The sequence below is a fragment of the Leptosomus discolor genome, chromosome Z, assembly GCF_034619465.1.
Source record: "Leptosomus discolor isolate bLepDis1 chromosome Z, bLepDis1.hap2, whole genome shotgun sequence".
Lineage (NCBI taxonomy): Eukaryota > Metazoa > Chordata > Aves > Leptosomiformes > Leptosomidae > Leptosomus > Leptosomus discolor.
Window position 1 is genome coordinate 5,262,316 of NC_141419.1, and position 17,954 is coordinate 5,280,269.

General features: G+C 59.7%; 1 protein-coding gene across 3 annotated transcripts in view; it reads right to left on the reverse strand.

Annotated features, from left to right (window-relative positions):
• Positions 1 to 17,954, reverse strand: part of MACF1 (microtubule actin crosslinking factor 1) — a 145,292-nt gene that overhangs the window by 111,195 nt on the left and 16,143 nt on the right. Inside the window, exon 1 of one of the 3 annotated variants that reach the window (XM_086479560.1) lies at positions 5,123 to 5,225. The exons of the other annotated variants lie outside the window; for them this stretch is intronic. Within the exon in view, the coding sequence (XP_086335686.1) occupies positions 5,123 to 5,225 (103 nt within the window). Of the gene's footprint in view, positions 1 to 5,122; positions 5,226 to 17,954 lie in introns of those variants that run through there. 3 annotated transcript variants of the gene reach the window in all.

Sequence of the window (17,954 nt, forward strand, 5' to 3'; positions counted from 1 at the left end):
CACCTCCCCTGCGTCCCGCTCCATTCCCCGGCCAAGGCACGTAACCAGGTGCCGAGAACTATCCGCCGGTTGAACTGCGGCCGCCCTCGCTCCCCACCCCACCAGGCTCTGGCCTCGGCACAGCTTCCCGGGGCGACGCGGCCAAGTCACGGAGCTGCCGCCTGGCACCACCGGCTGCCGCCTGCAATAGGAAGCCGCGTCACCCCCACGTGTTTTTAGGGACCTTTCCTTCACCCGACCCCCCCCCCTAGAGTCACGGTGCTGGGTCCCTTCCCAACCCTGGTGTTAATTCAGGGTGGATAAAGCTTGAGCCGTACCCCAGGCACGGCGCAGTGCCGGCAGCACGGTGGGGGCTGCCTGCAGGCTGGGAAGGAGAGGGCGGTGGGTACTAACCGATGCAGCACATCCGGCACACCAGGCAGGCGCTCAGCCGCCTCTTCTCCCCGGAAAGATACCGCTTCTCCATCGCCCGAGCCCAGGACGGGGAACGCTGCGTCCCGACAAAGCGGCAACTACCTCCTGGCTCCCGGGGAAGGGTCTTCTGGTGGCACCGCCAGCTCACCGACCTTGGCCCCAGCGGGTGCGGGTGGGTGACTTCTCGGCCGCGGCTCCTCCCACCACACCACTTCCTACACCCGCTGCCCCCGGCACGGGCACCAGCTGTTCCTCCTCCGGGCCATCGCCGCAAACTCCACCACGAAGTCAACGGCTGCTTCGCCCGCGTTTCCCTTGCTCCTCGCGTTTCTCCGGGTGCTCCCAGTCGAGGGTACCGCTGGCGCGGCAGATCCGTGCCAGCAAAATCCTCACTGGCCCGCGGTCCCAATGGCCGGCAAAGCTGCTCGGAAAGCTCCCAGCAAGGAAGGGCAGAGCTGCTCCCTCCGGCAAGGGAGCAAGAAGCGGTGCAGAGCGCGGCGCAGCTCCCGGCAGCAGCAAGTCGGTGGGCTGGGGGTGCAGGCACACGCTCGCCCCGCAGAGCCGGGCACTGCCCCGCCGGGCAGGCTCTTGGCTTGTTTTTCCTCGTCTTGTTTTCCAGTTAATTGCACCAGGGACGGGAGGGACAATGCCGGGCTGTTCTCCCCGCTCCTGCCTGCCTGCCCGCAGCTTCTTCCCAAATTATTTCCTGGGTCCAAAGCGCCAGAGCCAGGACCCCGCCTCAGCCCCGCTTGGCACGCAGGGAGATAACAGGGGCCTCCTTATCACCATCTCTCTTCCTTTTCTTCTAAATATAATCCCCCTCCAGACCTTCTGCTGCCAGGAGCCCCGCTGCCCCAGCCAGGAGGGCGAGAGAAGCCCGGCTGCTGCCGGGAGAAGGCGGGAGCATGTCCCCGAGCATCGCAGGGAGCACGCGGGGACGGAGGCACATCACCGAGTCCCACACGGAAAGTCTGCAGCAAGGCACCTCCAGCGCCAGATCTGGGGGGTGTCCGCAGGCCAGCGGCTCCTCCATGCACTCCCTCTTCTCCTGCAGAAATAGGGTTTTTTCCTCCTTTTTCGCCCTTTCTCACCACCTTTGGGTGGTTCCTGGGCTCTAACCAGATTACATCTCCCGACCCTGCACCCGCGCTATTGTCTGAGCTAATAATAATGCCCAGTTACTGCTTACTAGTGATATTAAGGCATTGCAAGCTTATCTCTCCCTGGCTAATCTTTTCTAGAGTCACCCTGATAAGCAACTTGTTGCAAACACCACCACTCCCATGCTTGTCCTCTCCCCTGTCTAGCAGGGGTTTGCCGGCCCCAGCCACCGAGAACCACCGTCGCCAGCCAGGGAGAGCAAGCGGTGGCAATGGCCCGGGGAAGCAGGCAGGCAGGGTATGGCTAGAGGGAAGGTGACAGTGACTAGAGGAAACCCTGCACCACTCCGAAGACAAGCCAGCATTGGGCAAGGGCAGGAGAAGCCGACTGTGGAGCCTTGGGTCCCCTCGCACACAGGGCATGGAGCAAGGGCTGGTGACAGGGACGCAGGGAACATCAGTGGCAAGCAGAGACCCAGCTGCCAGCAGCACCAGTGAAGACCACACTCCTTAACTGAAGATGCCCACATAGCACACAACCATTCGATGGGTTCCAACACCGCTGATGCTATTAGAGCTGCATCGATGCTTCCAGCTGGGAAGCGCTTTCGTGTCGCTGCTTTCCCAGGACGGGTCAGACTCGCAGAGACCTGGACAAGCCATGCAACCAACCCAGCCTGAGCCCAGCTGAGCCACAGCCATGCCAGCCCTGTCTCCAACCCTGCCCTGGCAGAGCCCAGCCCCGGGGCACAGGAACCACTATGGGACAGCCCAGGAGCGCTCCGAGACCTGCCCCGGCTGCTTCCCAGCGCAAGTGAGATGCAGGGTTCAGCTGCCTGCACCATCTCAGCTACCCACACCTCTGCAGGACCACGCATGCTGTTTAATTCCCTTTCCGCCTTCTCTCCCCGCACTGCACACCAGAGCACAGTCTACTGCATCCCCAGAAACAGGGATCCCAAAGGCACTGGGGCAGCATCTGCTCTCTCCCACAGCAGCACGAATCCCCTGCAAAGAGGCCAGAAGCGGCACGGAGCAGAGGTGGCTGCACAAGGGGAAGGCGGGTTTTGAAGTTTTCCCACTGCTGTCGGTCCTCTAAACGAACCCAACTAGTGAGGGGGAACGGGGAAAACTACCCTGCCCCACAGCTGGTTTTCAGTGCCCCAAAACGGGGGCACCAGCTGAACACGGGGGGGAAAAAAACCCTCCCACTCACCATCCTGCCGGACCCCAGGGGCCCCAGGCACTTGCCATCATCACAGGGAGGGCTCCCACAGGCGCTGGGTGCCAGAGACCCTCCCACCATCACCATAACACCCTGCACAGACATTTCCCCCCTCCGTTTGCCCGCGGCAGCCTCTCTCCTGGCAGCCTGCCTGTCCCCAGCAGCTCCCAACAAGCCCAGCTGGGAGCTGCTGCTCCCCCCAGGATCTCTCCCCCATCATCGCTGACCTCACTCGCTGTCAGACTCCATCACCATTCACCTCCTCCTGTCTCGGGCTGCTGCTGCTGCGAGAGCCCAGTCCCAGCCCCAGGCGCCGGCGGGACAGAGGGTGCCTTGGCCAGGACGGAGTGGCTGGGACTGGGCTCTCCAGTGCTCTGGCACAGCTCTTTGCCATCCTTGGGAGGAAGTCCAGGGTTTCAGTGTCCCTGACCAGCTCCTTCAGCTTCTCCTGCTGGAATGAAGCCTGGAAGCAGCTCCCAAGCTTTCTGCTCCTGCTCACTAATTCCTGCTAAAGCCAAAGGAATACATGAGACATCAGATGGGGAACGGTGCTCGACAAGCTCAGAGATCTTAAGGACACCTCTGAGCCTATGCCTAGTGTGAAAGCAGCTCTGTGCACTAAACAACAAGAGACAGCTTTGGGGTGAAGGAGGGGTTTGTTATGTATAAACATCTAGAAACAAATTTTGAAAGTGTTGAAACCCATCCCTTTCACTTTGAACTCCGAGGCAAGCGAAGAATTTTTTTTTTTTTTTTTTTTTTTTAAAGTGGTACTTTTAAGATGGGGGATATGCAGAAAACCTGGCTGGCTGAGGAGCACGAGGTATTTAAAATGTGCTGGCTGCCAACTCACAGGCTGACATAATCCATCATGACAACAGAGCCGACCGGGCAGGATTTACAGAGCCTTTCGAAACAGGGAGAGGAAACGGTGCCTGATTCAGCCTGGAAGAATGCACAAGAGATACCTGCGGTGGAAAACTATCCAGCACCAGATATTTAACGAGGGAGACACCTGAGAAGCCGCGATGCAAAGGAGACCCGGGTGGGATGCTCAGCAGAGCTGGGCGAGCATCGCAGGGCAACAAAACCTGCTGCAAGATGACCTTTGTCTGCCAGATGCTGTGCCCATGGGGTGGGTATTACCTGACCTTTACTGGGAAGGAGTGATGAAAGACCACCACAAATATTGAATATACGTGCTGCTTGCAACACTTGCACCAGGATTTTTTTCCAAAAGGGACGGATTTCTGCAGGGCGAAGCAGCAGGTCGGCGCGGTACAGGGGCGAGGAGCTGGGAGGAGACAGTCACGTTGGGAAAGCAGCCAGGAGGTCCCTAGATGGAGCCGAGCATGTCACTGCACAACACTGCTCGGACACCGAGATGAAGTGGATGGGGGACGGCGGGTCAACAGGAGGAATTGCAGCAAGGCTGGGTTTAGTGGGTAAGAGGGTGCATTTCTGCATCAGCGGCATGTTTGTGCAACTCAGTCTCAGTATCTCTCTCCTGGTAGTTTTGAGGGAGAAAGAAAGAAGTGTATCTCAAAGCAATATTTGGGAAAATGTCCCTGCACACTGCCCAGGCTCTGCGGTCCCGCTCCTTTGCATGCAAAAAGCAAAAGAAAAGGGGGAATTGGTCACGGACACCGGGTAAAGGCCCCATGCGGAGGCGCAGGCAAGAACAAGCTCGGCTGGAAAAAAACAGGGAGGAATCAAAACAAACAAATCCCAGGAGGAAGAGGTCAGGATAGAGAAGGAGCTACTGAGTTCTCGTCCAGGGCCCAGAGCTATTGCACGTCCCTGTAACGAACCCTCACCCTCCTCGGGCAGCGGTCATGTGCAAGCCCTATTTTGGGGAACTGAGGCAGGGTCAGCCCCAGCTGCTCAGCACGCCCGTGCCAGCCCCAGGAGGAGCTCCCAGGGCCACGTCTTGCCGCTGCTGGTGGCTAACTGAGACACTGCTGTCACTGCGAGGGGTGGGAGGGACACTTGCCTGTGCTGGGGCAGGAGCCGGGAGGCAGAACACCAGCCACGTGTCACGGGTTTGCGCTGAGACAAAAAGCAGCCTCGTCCTCAGCGAGACAGCCCCCATCCCAACTGCTCCCACCCCAACGTGGGCTGGGAACGGGTGGCGAGACCAAATTTAGGCACCGAAAGTAACCTCTGCCTTCCCCGCCGCCCTCCCCCCCCCCCCGCCCAGCATGGGGACCAGGGCCACCGGGAGGATCCCCACCACCGCGTCCTCCTCCCTCCTCCCCACCAGCCACGTCTGTCCCTGCCTGTGCCGCCGCCACTGCTCTTGGGGAGAGAAAACAAGCCGTGACCCTTGCTGGCGGCACGCCGGCCATCTTAGTGCCTCTCCCCCCGCGGGGGCTGCCCCTACCTTCTCTGCTCCGGCTCCTCCAGTACAGGACGCCGGCGATGCCCAGGACGTGGCTGAGGACAAAGGCGGCGGGCGGCAGATAGGAGCTCTCCGAAAGAGGCATCGTCCCCTACTCCCAGCCCGCTATCCCAAGCTCGGCTCCAAATTTCTCTCTCCTGAAGCTGCCGTTGCTGGAGCCCGGCATCGCCGAGAGGGTGAGAGGACGGGGGGAGGCCAAGCTGCCGCCTGCAGAAACTTCTGAAACTTCCTGCCCGCGCCTCTGCCTCCAGCTGGCTGCACCCCCAGAGCTGGCAGGGCTCGGGGACAGCCAGCGTCGCCGGGATGGGGCCAGGGAGATTTGGGAGCTCGGGGAGGGGGTGGGTAGAGGAGAAAGAGAGCGTCAGGCCGGCTCAAACATCTTTCCTCGGCATTCACGCGGCCAAACTTCATCCCCCCCCCCGCTCCGAGGGGGGAGAGACGTCATCTCCTCAATTTCCATTCCCAGCCCCACTGGAAGGCTGGCTGTGGCGGCCGCGGCGAGGGGGGGATCGGTGGAAGCAGCTGCTGCGCCGGCATCACTGCAACACCCCGCTCCTCACGGGGGGCTGGGGAGTGGCACGAAACCTCGGTGTCCCCCCGGCGGGTGACAGTTGGCAGCCCAGCGTGCCCTGCCCGCAGACTGCCCGGCGATGCCAACACACCGAGGGCAGCCGGGATCGAGCGGGGAGCAGCTGGGAGATGCGGGCAGAGCTTCGGTAGCATTCAAGTGGCAGCAGGCAGCTGCCTGCTGGGGGCTCGGTACCCCACGCTGGACCCAGCACCAGTCTGCTCGCAGGATACCCTCTGCCCAGCAAGAGGGACAAAAGCAAAGGTAACCAAATTTGGGAGTCGGGTACCCCAAGCACATTTCCCTTGCGCTCCCTGGATGCCCAGAGATAAATGTATTAATTGCCAGGACATCCCCAGAGCCCATAGGGAAATACCCACAAAAGATGCTCTAACACAAAAGGCAAAGGTTCAGTCACCTCCCGGCCCTTCCTGCAGCCAGGAGCCCTGCTCACCACCAGCATCACATCATGCACGGTGAGACCTTGCAGCCTGACTCCATTTATGAATGGTAAACACCGTGCTAGGGGTTACTCTGGGAGTTTCGCTTCTTTTCGGAAGCGTTTCCGGCAGCAGAGGTACAGAAAGAGCACAGGGAAACCGAGAGCGGCAAGCCTTGCCACAGCACGGCCGTTACATCCCCGGCCCGTTTGCTGTGGTAACCACAAGCAAACTGGGTGGAGAGGCTCCTTACAAAGCCTGTTTTGCTTTCAGTGTCCATGATGTGCCAGGTCCCCCTGCCAGCTCCTGGGGGAAGAAACTTGCTCTTAGAAAGTTGTACAGAATTAAATGCCCATTTTCTGCCTTTACCCGAAGGGCTCAGACAAGAGAGGGTTGTTCTGCTGCCGGCGCTCAGCAGCTAAGGGGAAAGCCATTACGGTGAGGACAGCACACCACAGCCGGGGGCTGCAGACCTGCAAAACCTCAGCCCACCTCTCCCAGGCTTTGCCGATGGAGAGAGCCAGGAGCCCAGGCTCGTGCGTGGCCAGCACCAGAGCAGGCACCATCCGGCAGCACCCGCTCCGCAGCACGGAATGGTGAAACCACACAAGGTCCAGGGTGCCACCCAGATGCAAGCAGAAATTTAGGTTATATTTACAACCCCACGCAGCTCCCGAAACCCCACAGCTACAAGCTGGTCAGGCCCACCAAGAAAACCATATTGAGCCAAACTTGATAGACCCAAACATTGTATCGTTCCACAGGGAACCTGCACCACCCGGGACCTCCTAACGCCATCCGGGGTAATGAGACGGGTGGTAGAACATACAGAGAATTACCCCAGGGCTCGGCGCTGTTGCAATATATTTTCCAGAGTTGCAGCCCTGCCTGGATGAAAAATAGCCCAGCATAGTTTTCATCTGAAGCAATCTGCTTTCTGTTAAGGCAGGGGAAGTGCTGCAGGAGTAATGACCTGCCGGCAGGCACGAGGCCACCATAAAAGGGCCCGTGGTCCACCCCGAGCGGGGCAAATAGCACCCTGCAAGGCAGATGGCTGCGGCTGCTGGTGACGGGGCTGGGACACGCTGGTAGCAAAGGCTCCACAAAGCAGGAGCTGGTTTTCCCCATCCCCTTGCCCTCGCTGCACCCATGGGAGCTCAGCTGCTTCTGTGCTTCCTGGGTGCTGCACGTGTAGAGGGGTCGAGAAAACGCACTGAGCACTGCCAGCTGCTCCAGCTAGACAAGTCTTTTGGCAAAAGAAACTCTTTAAATATATATAATCATACATAAATATATATTTTTATCTATATATATAAAAAAGTATATTTATATACATCTAAAGATATCCCTCCCCTGCACCAGGACACCCCAGGGACACCAGTGGTCCCCCACTTCACCCCACTCAGTTTAACACCATTCTCCCCCCTTTTCTTTCCACGCTCCCCTCGCTGCTCAGCACAAGCCAGCCTGGCCGCCTCTCGCCACTGCAGGAAGCCGATAACGGCTGCAGCCCAGCCAGGGGCAGACCAGGGGTGTAGAGAACCAACAGTGGGTTTTGGGGTGACCCACTGGGGCTCTGGGGGCAGCCCAGCTCCGGATGCGACTGCCAGCACCCCCACACACACCCCCGCTCACCCACAGCATGAGGCTGCACCCACCCCACCACAGAAACCGCCCCGTGCACCCGAAACACAAACAGCTCATTTTAGTTCCTTGCAAGGCGGCTTTTTCGGCTTTGACTGTCACCTCGGCCCAGAAAGGAAAAGGGTGGGGAGAGGACGCGCATCTGCCTGTGCAGGAATTTGGGGAGCAGAGAGGACATGCTCCCCCCCTGCAAGGGTGTCCCCACCTTGCAGGCATCCCCCCCCATTTCACAGCGTGCCCAGCGCAGCGTTTTGCAGCCTTGTGCATCACCCAAAGTGGTGCTACCCCCATCGCTGCCCCTGCTCCCCCTCAGTGCCCTGCCTGGGTTTTAGGGTACCCCACGGGATGGCTCTGGGGATGCGGGCAGCCCCCTCGCTTCTCTCCAGCCATGCCTCTTGCCCAGAGCTGAGTCACCCCTGGCTCTGGCCAAGCATTTCGCGTCCGGGGCCAATCCAACCCCCCCGCCACCATGTGCCTCCCTGGTGAGTAATGCTCAGCCGACACGGCCCCGCCGTGGCTGCCGGCTCCGGCATCTCCTTATATGACTGGGGAAGCTGCCGGGCAGCGGCGCACGGGAGCTGGGCACAGCCCATGCTTCCCCGGCACCACTCGGGGGGTAGAGGCACCCCAACACTGGGGTGGGCAAGGCCACAGGGCTGCTCCTCTGTCCCCTGGGTGCTGTGGCCTCCCAGGAAGCAGTCGAGGCTCCATGGGCTCTTGCCAGGGACACGTGTCCCAGCCCGGGGAGGTGGCAGCCAGGTGGCACTGTGGAAACGCCGGAGCGGGCGTTACCGGATGGCACCGGGGACGGTGGCCAAGGCCAAGAGCTGGCACCCAGGAGCACCGTACCCGGGTGATGCATCTCTCCAGGGCTCTGCCTGTGCCCAGGGTAGATGGGGGTGCATGCCAGTGCCCCCCAGCCAAGCCCACCAAAGTCGTGTGTCCCCCCCCCATCGCCTGCAGCAGGGGACGTGGAAGTGCTGTGACCGCACCAGGTGACCCTGCAGGGTTTTACAGAGCGGCTTCTCTGCCCCAAATGGGGAGCAGGGTCACCCCGTTCTGGGCAGGGGATACCCCACTCCCCACAGCAGCGTAAAGGGTGGTGCAGAGGATATACAAACTCGTGACTGCAGTACAGGAGCCAGGTTTCCTGCCATGCTTCCTCTGCGATGCTTTCCCCTTACTGTTGTTTTTTCCTCCTTTCTATGAGATTTGAGGGCGAATCTCAGTCATTTATAGCAGCAACTGAGAATTGCCGAGGAAAGGAAGGAGACTCCGGGTTTTGGATCAGGGATGCCCAGTTAAATCTCAGATATGGATCACCCACTCATTCCCAGGGGCAGGTCCTGCTCCGGAGCAGGCCAAGGAGCCCAGCTTGGCTCTGGTCTCCCCAGGGGCTGGATGGGAGGCACAGCGCTCCAGCAAAGCCACTGCACCCCTAACCTCAAGCTGGGAAACCGAGCACACACCTCGCACCGGCGCTCAGCCAGGGTCGATGTTTTCCCCCCGGACCACCGCTTTTCCCCCTACAAAACCTTGGAAGGCTTCTCCCAGAGCCCGGCTAAATCCATGGCATTGCACCCTGCTTACAAACAGCAGCAGACGCTGCTGCAGACAGACAGACAGCTCAGCAAGACACATCCCCGGCTACTGAGTGCATCCGCACGTGCCGGCGCACCCCCTTCTGCCGGCAAGCACGGGCAGGGCCCTGCTGGGGTGCGGGGGCTCGCTCCACCCTGCCCGCGGCGCCAGGAGCCATGGGAAAGGAAAGCAAGAACAAAGATGACGTTTCTTGTGATCTGGGCTATTAAAAACAAGGTGGAACGAGGCAGGTTGCTGCTCCCGGCACTGCCCAGCGCATCCCCACAGGACGAGCTCCTCCGCTTCGACTACTGAAAAACCTTTCGTCTTGCTGGTGAATCACCCGCCCGTGCGTGTGCGGGCAGAGCCACCGATCCCCCTCGCCATCCGGCGGGCCCCGACACCGGGCCCTGCCTGCACGCCTCTGGCTCCTGGCAGAGCGGGCGCATTCCCTGCATGAAACTTTTCCTTCTGGCTTTCATCATCCCAGAGCGGCTGTGGCCCTGCCAGGAGGGATGGGGACAAGTCTGCAGGGTCCCATGCCAGCCCCTTGGTATGGCCACCGAACTCCAGGGCTGCAAAAGGTCTGAAAAAATTGAGACTATGAAACCTCCCAGGCAGCAACGCTCCTCGTGGTCCTGGAAAAAACAACCTCCTGAACACTGCTCTTTGTGCAAATAGGGGTTTTGGCCCAGGAGAAGTGACTGTGTGAGAGCTGAGGCTCCAAGTGCACAGTCATCACCATCCATGTTTGCACAGAGAACTCAAGCTGGGCTTACCCGTAACGACTGGGGCCGCCCCGTCCAGCCCAGTGTTTGGGGGCTGTTCTGCACCCATCCCCTCCCCAGACGGTGCATCTGCACCGAGAGGGCAACACAAGTGAATATTTAACTGCAAATCTCTCAGCAGAAGAGCTGCCCACACTGCCAAAGGTCGGTTAGATGCAGCAAAGCAAGGGGAGAGGGAAGGGGGCTCCACGGGGGAGCCTCAGACCCCCTGATGCTGTCAGTGGTAAAATCTGAACTCCGAGGAACCGGGGAAGGAAGCGCTGATGATAAGAGTAGAGATGTTCCCCTTTCCAGCAGACGTCTAGGCACCAAAATAAGAATTACATCTTAAAAAAAAAAAAACCAAACAAACCAAAGACTTCCCTTCCCATGGCAGAGCTACCGCCCTGCAGCCAGTGCTGCTTCGGGGCGGTGGGGGGGGACAGTGGGGCTGGACCCCAAGGATCACCTCACTGCTGGGAGATGGAGGCGGAGGGCGGAGATGGTTGGAGGTAAGGCTGGAAGCAAACATCATTCCTGTCGGTTTTCATCCTGCAAAGCAAACAGCTGAGCTGGACTGCCACCTGCTCACGGCTTAATCATTCCCCAGCAGCACGGCTCAGCATTAACTCCTGCTCCCAGGCAGGAGTGGAAATCCCCCAGTACAGGAGCAGTTACGGGGTCTACAGGAATGTGACATCCCAACTGGAGCCATCCACGGGGACTGACTCAGATGGGATGGACAGAGCCGACAAGAGGACCCAGGGCCTCAAGAATCTCCAAAATAACCCAAAAGGGGATCGTTTCCCTTTGTGGCACCAGTGGGGAGGCTCACCTGGCCCCCAGCAGCTCCCGCAGGAAGAGCAGCCGGTGTCCCCAGGGCACCGGCACGGAGCTCCAGCCTCCTCTCCTTGGTGGGACTCGCCTTTTGCTGCCCCAGATTCAGCACCTTTCCCAGGGGCATCCATAGCTGTCAGCACTGCCAGCCCTGCTGCCCCCAGCACAGGCAGGGTGTCCACCCCTCCACACATCCCCCCAAAGTGACCAAAGACCCTCCCTTTCTCCCACAACACGGACCCCAGCAGATCCTCGCACCCAGCCAGCAGCTTTGCCAAGCCACGTGCATGCAATGCCATCCCAGACACGTCTCATTCAGACCCTCACCAACACTGCCCAGGCTTTTGAACCCTCCCCCTCAGCCTGAAAACAAGCGCATCACACCGCAGAGGTGGCAAGGGTGATCTCACCGCTTCTTTCCTGGTGTTAAAAACCTCCATCAATCCACCCGCCTGCCCGGCAGCCTCCCCAGATGACTGCCGAGGCCGTTGGGGTTTTGCTGACGCAGCGGTTCAGGCATTATTTCATCGCTTCACACTTCTCAGAAGCCTCCCCTGGTTGGTCACCCCTCCGAGGACGCTGGCAAGGAGCCGTACCACGCTTGCTCATTAAATGATGCCATGAAACTCGTCGCCATGGAACCCGGACTCCGGGAAAGCACTAAACCCCATTGAATCGGCATCGACTCGGTGGCATCGTCCTGCAAGGAGAGGGCAGGAGGGAGCAGGGGACTGGGACAAGCAGCAGCTGGGTACTGGGGCACAGATAAAAGCTGCACGTCAGGAGGTCGACGGCCATACGGTGAGGGCAGCTCTCGATGCATGGAGAGGGAGGAGGTAAAGCTGGTGCCGGAGGCGAAGAGGATGGGGATGCACAGGGGGAGGAACAGCAAAGGTCTCCTGGCAGAGAACACTCCCGCCTTTTGGGAGGGAGCAACATCATCCCAGCTCAGGGTACAGAGGAAGGCTTACTCGCACGTCCACGTGCAAGAGGACACACACGTCTGCACGCTTTCCCAGGGGCCTGTGCTGACACGGCGAGGTGGCACCTTTCCCAGGCCGGGGGAGGAGGAAGAAGGCGATGCCATCTCCGGGTCCCTCCCTGCCCCTCCGGCCACAGGGACAACGCCGCACACCTCCACAGAGCCGCCATCTCTACGGCTGGGGAAACACCCGCTCCGTAATTCCCAGCACACCCCAACAGCACCTCGCTGGAGAAAAAGCCATGCAAAACCATACCAAAAAACAATAACGAAAGGAAAAAAAAAACAGCACAAGATTTGATGGAAGCCCCAGCAGAGGCGAGTGGCAGAGCCCCATGCTGGAGAGCAGCCCAAGCCCTGAACGCATCCTGCACCCACTCCCACCGCCTGCACGAGGGCTGAGCACCAGTAAATGCCCCAAATGCTGGAAAAACGCCCCAAATGGAGTCCCAGGCCCCAGCCCCTCTCAGAGGAGCTAGACCCTCCAGCAGTAGAGCTGGCTGGGGTGCAGAGCTGCACCCCAGCACAGCCAAGCCCCGGGGGAGGGACTGTGGGGAGCCGAGTCAGAGCCACAGCGGTGGAATCCCCATGGGCCGCTCAAGGCCAAGCTTTGCACTTCCCACAGCAGCAGCTTAGGGAGCAGGAAAGCCGGGGGGCGGAGGGATCGCCGGCATCAAAACTCCTTTTCTACCAGCTAACAAAAGGCCCGGTGTCTCCGCAAAGAGGCTTGTTATTCCAACGCCAACCAAAGGCTGCTTGGCAGCGGGAGAAATAGGAAAACGTTAGGCTAGTGGGAACTGGCTGCGCTTTGTTCGGGGCGAGCTTGGGCGCTGTGTTTGCACAGGCTCCGCGCAGCAGCTCGCAATGTGTGCAGGGCAAGTCAGGGCCGGGGTCCCCGCAATTGGGCTGCCCAGGCATGGCCCCACCAACAGCCCCCAGCTCGACCCCCTCATCCTGCTCCCTCCAAATAGCGATGCAAAGCAACAAGAGAGAAGGCGAGGGGAGCTCACAGCCCAAGAGCACATCCCACAGCCCAAGTGTGCGCCCCAAGCTGCTGGTAGGAGTGTTCCCCCCCTTTTGCTGTGCCCCCACAAAGCAGCCGAGGGTTCGACATGCTACAAACACGAGGACAGCTGGGGAAACCACGACCCCCCAGCCTGCTCAGGACAGCAGACGTGCAAAGCCCCGTCTCAGAAATGGAGGTCAAAGAGAAGGAAGCAGCTGATTCTCTCATTTTCCCCTGCAAATGGAGGGCAGGCAGGCAACCTTGAGCCCTGATCTCATTAGATGTCCCAAACTAAGCAGTGTGAAACCTGATTAGCGCTGTGCGGGAGGCGGCGAAGGGGTGGCAACCTGCTCCACCAGTCAGCCCCAGCACCCTTTGACCGAAGATGGGGTGGTCCCAGCCCCCCTGAGGAAGCCAGAGCTCCCTCTCCACAGCACCCTGTGCCTGTCCAGGATCTGGATGTGGCCCTGGTCCTTCCATGCTCACTTGCCCGGACCATGAATGCTCCCGGGGATCACACCCGTGGGCTCAGACAGGGCTTTACTCGTGGCTGCACCGTGCTCTGAAGTGATGCCTCATCGCCAGCTGCTGCCACCAACTCCTGGCTGGGCTGGCCTTGGTGTGCAGCAGCTGAGGAGAATTTGGGATCAAAAAAAACCCCAAAACCAAAACAAACAAAACAAACAGGGGAAGGCAGGAGCCTGAAACCTCTGTTCCCTAGAGACCCGCTCTCCCGCAGAGAAACTTAATCCCCATTAAAAACCAGATGAAATAATCCAGTAGCTAACATTGCTATGGATCCCACCAGCCTGGCCCAAGCCCATCAGATGCTCTTAGGAGGGCTGAGCTGGACCTTTCTGAGGCAAAAACCATCTCTGGCACCACAAGGCTGTGGTGGGAGAGCTGCAAATCACCAGGGATCCTCAGTTAGGGCACAGCCCACGAGTCACCCCAGCCAGCCATGCTCCCCAGGGGTCACCTTGCAGGTCGGCTGTGCTGGAGAAGAGGCACCCACTCTTCCCCAGGAGCAACCCGCTGCATCCCACGCGTGAGGAGACAAAGCCAGGAGAGCTGTATGCCAGAGGAAGCAAAACCCACCGGGGCCTCCACCCGTGCTGGCTGGGACAGATGGCGGCCGTGGATCTCTTATCGCACCCGGCCACCTTGGGTGGCCCTGGCCTGGGCTGCTCCTCGGGGAACCCATCACACGATGGTACGAAAGCAAACGGCGATGGTGGCGGGCTGTGGCACTGCTCCAGCACCAGCCCCAGGGCAGGATGCTGCTCCTGCCTCCTGCTCCGATCTCCACACCCCTTCGGCACCCGGGCCCAGCACGTTACAGCTAAAACCCCTCTCTTTTAACAGCAGAAACTCAGCCGAGCTGGGCACATGCATGATGGCGGAGGCGGTAGGAAAAAGCACGGACCCACTTGTGGCTGCTGGGCCACGGGGAAAATCTGAGCCCAGTTCCCCTGGGGAAAGCACACGGCAGCGACAAGGTCAGATGAAGCCAGGAGATTAGCCGGCGTGCACGGGAGAAGGCCGAGAAGATGCTGGATTTTATCTGGCTGCCAAGTAAACAACAAACTCCTCAGAAAGTGAAACCAGTTGTTCTCGTGCCACCAGTAAAATTAGCCGGGCAATAAATTTGTAATCAAATGGGTTTCCTGAGCCTAGCCCAAGGCTCTCGTCACCTCGGGGCAGTTGACAGCCACTGCCCTGGGAAACCCAAGATGGAGACAGTGCGGAAAGGCTGGGTGACCCCAAACCCACCACGGCAGCGGCTGCTGGGGCAGGGTCTGTCCTGGAGCAGCATCATTTGTCCCCAGCACGGAGGCAGGGATCTGGCAGGGCCTCCCAGCCCCATCACAGCCGGGTGGGTACGGGGCACCAGGATGCTCTCCAAGCCCTTCGCCCGGACCCAGCGGGGCTGACAGCGATGGATGCTGGCACCACGCCGGGGGGGTCAGGGGCCTGGACTTACACACACGGGCATTTACATATGAAACGCTCCCAGCTCCAATATCCGCTGCTGTCTCCACCTCCCTGGGGAGATGAATAGAGACGAGGGGGGAAGAGGGGAAAAGAAACCTCTCCAGCAATAAAACCTTCCTTTCCTCTAGCTCTGTCCAGCCCCACAGCTCAAGGGCAGGCTGGCTGGGGCTGCTTTCAGCGCTGAAGAGCACACTTAGCTACACAGCAAATGCCAAACCGCGATGGCGAGGCGCACGGCACAGCCATCTCCATGCCAGCGGGCACGGCAGAGCTAACCATAACTGCCCGCAAAGGCAGGCACCCCTTCTGCACCCACGGGGAAGCACCCCAGCAGTGCAAAAGGGGCAGCTGTGCCCACCCAAATGAGCCATCTTGCCTCCCCCCGAGCATCCTCTGCCCCTTCCTTGCCCACCACGCGGTTTCCTCCATCTCCCTGCCTGAATTAAAGCTGCAAAGGGCTGTGGTAAACATGGCTGGTGACAGCCAGCAAGTCGGCGTCACTCGGGCTAGAGGTAGAAAAATAGACCAAAACCTGCCGGTTTGGCTTCTTGGGGGACTTGCCACCTGTGTTTTTGCATTCCTGTTACGGGGTCACAAGAGCGAAGAGACAAAGTGCCACGAGTGCCAGGATGTGGGAGCCAGCGCAGGCAGCCAGTGCTCCCGGCAGGGCTCCGGGCAGCACCTGGAGAGGGGAAGGCTGCCAGATCAGCTCCTGCAGCCAGTCACCTTGTAAACGCTATTAATAATGTCAGCTCGGCTCCTCAACACCTCGTTCTCGCAGGCAGGACGGGAATTTGCTGAGCTGCAGCTGGAGATGGAGCCCAGAACCTCCTGCATGGGCGTGGGCGCTTTAGCAGAAGCCCCAAAACACAGAGGAGGGTCACTGGCACCCAAGCCCAGTGCCCATCCATGCTCCAGCTGCCGAGGGGCTGTAGACTGGGGGATGAGCACGGCTGCAGGATGGAGCTGGCCACCACCCCTGGCGACTCAGGGCTCTTTTTACATTGATTCCCACTGCCAGCTGCAGCAAGGCTCAGGAAAAATTTATGATGGACACCACGCCAGCATAAGAAAGTGAATTATATTACTCCCAGACGCGATAACTCAGGGCAGCTGTCAGCCACAGAGCTGTGGGATTAACCCTTCGCGTCAGCCCCAGCACCGGCACGGGAGGGTGGGGAGGCTGCCAGCCTGCCGGGTGACAACTCCCTTGGCTCCCTGCTAAATTAAACATTGAATTGATTCACCTTTGTTATACAGCGGGATCAGCTGGCGAAGCACAGCCACGCCGCGGCAGCGCTGGAAAAAGGGGCGAGTCAATAAGTGTTATTAGACGACAGGCGATGGCATCCCGGGTGCCTTCTGCTTCCCTCTCGCCTTCCTTCTAGCAGGCGAACCCCAATAGCTGTCTGCAGCAGGATGAGGCCGGCTGGGAGTCCCAGAGCAAAAAGCTCCTCTGACAGCAGGGAGGGGGGGGGGAAAAAAAATCAAGGAAGAAAGGGGGGGAAAAGCAAGGGAAGCATCCCCTCCTGCTGTTGCCGGAGCACCAGGTAAACTGAGCTGCTCTCCCGCTGCCCCTGCGCCCGCAGCCTGGGCTCGCTGCCTGCCGCAGCGGGGACAACGGCTGCCGGCCTCCAGCCACCTGCCAGGGGCCAGCCCAGCACGATCGGGTGTCGCAGCCGGCTCTCCGGGGACAGCCTGCGAGGTGGGAGAGGGCAGAGCATTGGGAAAGAGCATTGGAAAGAATTGGTGGGGGGAAAAAAAAAAAGCACCAATCTGCATCTGGATGCCACCAGGTACCCACAGCCGGCAGGACCCACACCTGGATGGCCAGTGGGACACACGCAGGCAAAAACACCCTCACCAGAGCCAGATCAGCCCCGACCCACGGAAACAGCAGCTGTCCCCTCTCCCTTTGGCAGGATTTTGAGCTCAATTTCTTTTCCAGTTGTTATTTGCAAAGCAGCTTCCCCTGCCTCCCTGCGTTACTTACGGGGCTAGGTTAGCCGCTAGCCCAGCACTCGCTTTGTGCCCAGACACACCGCTCAAAATCCAAATAAAAGACAAAAGAGGGAAGTGAAGCGGAGCCAGGGAAAGCACCTCCCCTCCCAGCCGCCTCCATGGGAAGCCTGTGACTCCTCGACATCCCAGGGGTACTTGATTTGCCTCGATCGGCGATCGACGGCAGATGGTCGGACTCTGCCGGAGCCCTCGGAGGAGGCGATGCCGGAGCGGCTCAGCCTCTCTCCACATCGCACATTCACACCGCAAAGGATGAGAAATACCTTTCAGGGTGCCGAGTCCATCCAGGAACTTCTTGTACTTCTCTAAGTTCATCTTCCAGTCGAGCCCACCCGGCTCCTCAGCTGGGCAGCATTGGGGCACTCACAAGCCCCAGCCACCGCCACCAGCTCGGCAGTCCCCCTGGCCTCACCGCTGTCGCCCTTTGACCACCCGCAAGTCCGGCTGTGGCACGGCCCTCGCGTTTCCTTATTTGAAGAAGCACATTAAAACCTCCCATGGCCGAAGCCACCTCCCTTTTTGCAAATGAGCCCAGCGCTAACAGCAAGTGCCCCGCACCATCAGGGCTCCCAACACCCCTTACCTACCCCCCCTCCAGGCCGGAGGTCTCAGGGATTGTATGTCCTGGGGATATTTCCAGCAAGGAGCACGTTTGAGGGAATTGGGAGGGGAAGGAAAAAACCCAATAGGCTTTAAGACTGGCAGACAGAAGACTGGCAAAAAAAAAAAACAAACCCAAAACATTCAGCGGGTAGGACACAGGGTCCCCCTGTCCTCAAGGGACAAGGCACCCTATTGACTCTGACACCAGGCCACCAGCCTGGGAGAAGCCACGAGAAAAGTGCCATAAAATGTGGGAAAAAAGTGCCAGGTGAGACCCAGGAGCAGATGGGGTCCGAATCCCTCCTGCCTTTGCCCCCCAACCCCACTCACCACATGCTCGCCCCGTACCGGCAGCAAGGCGCTTACAAA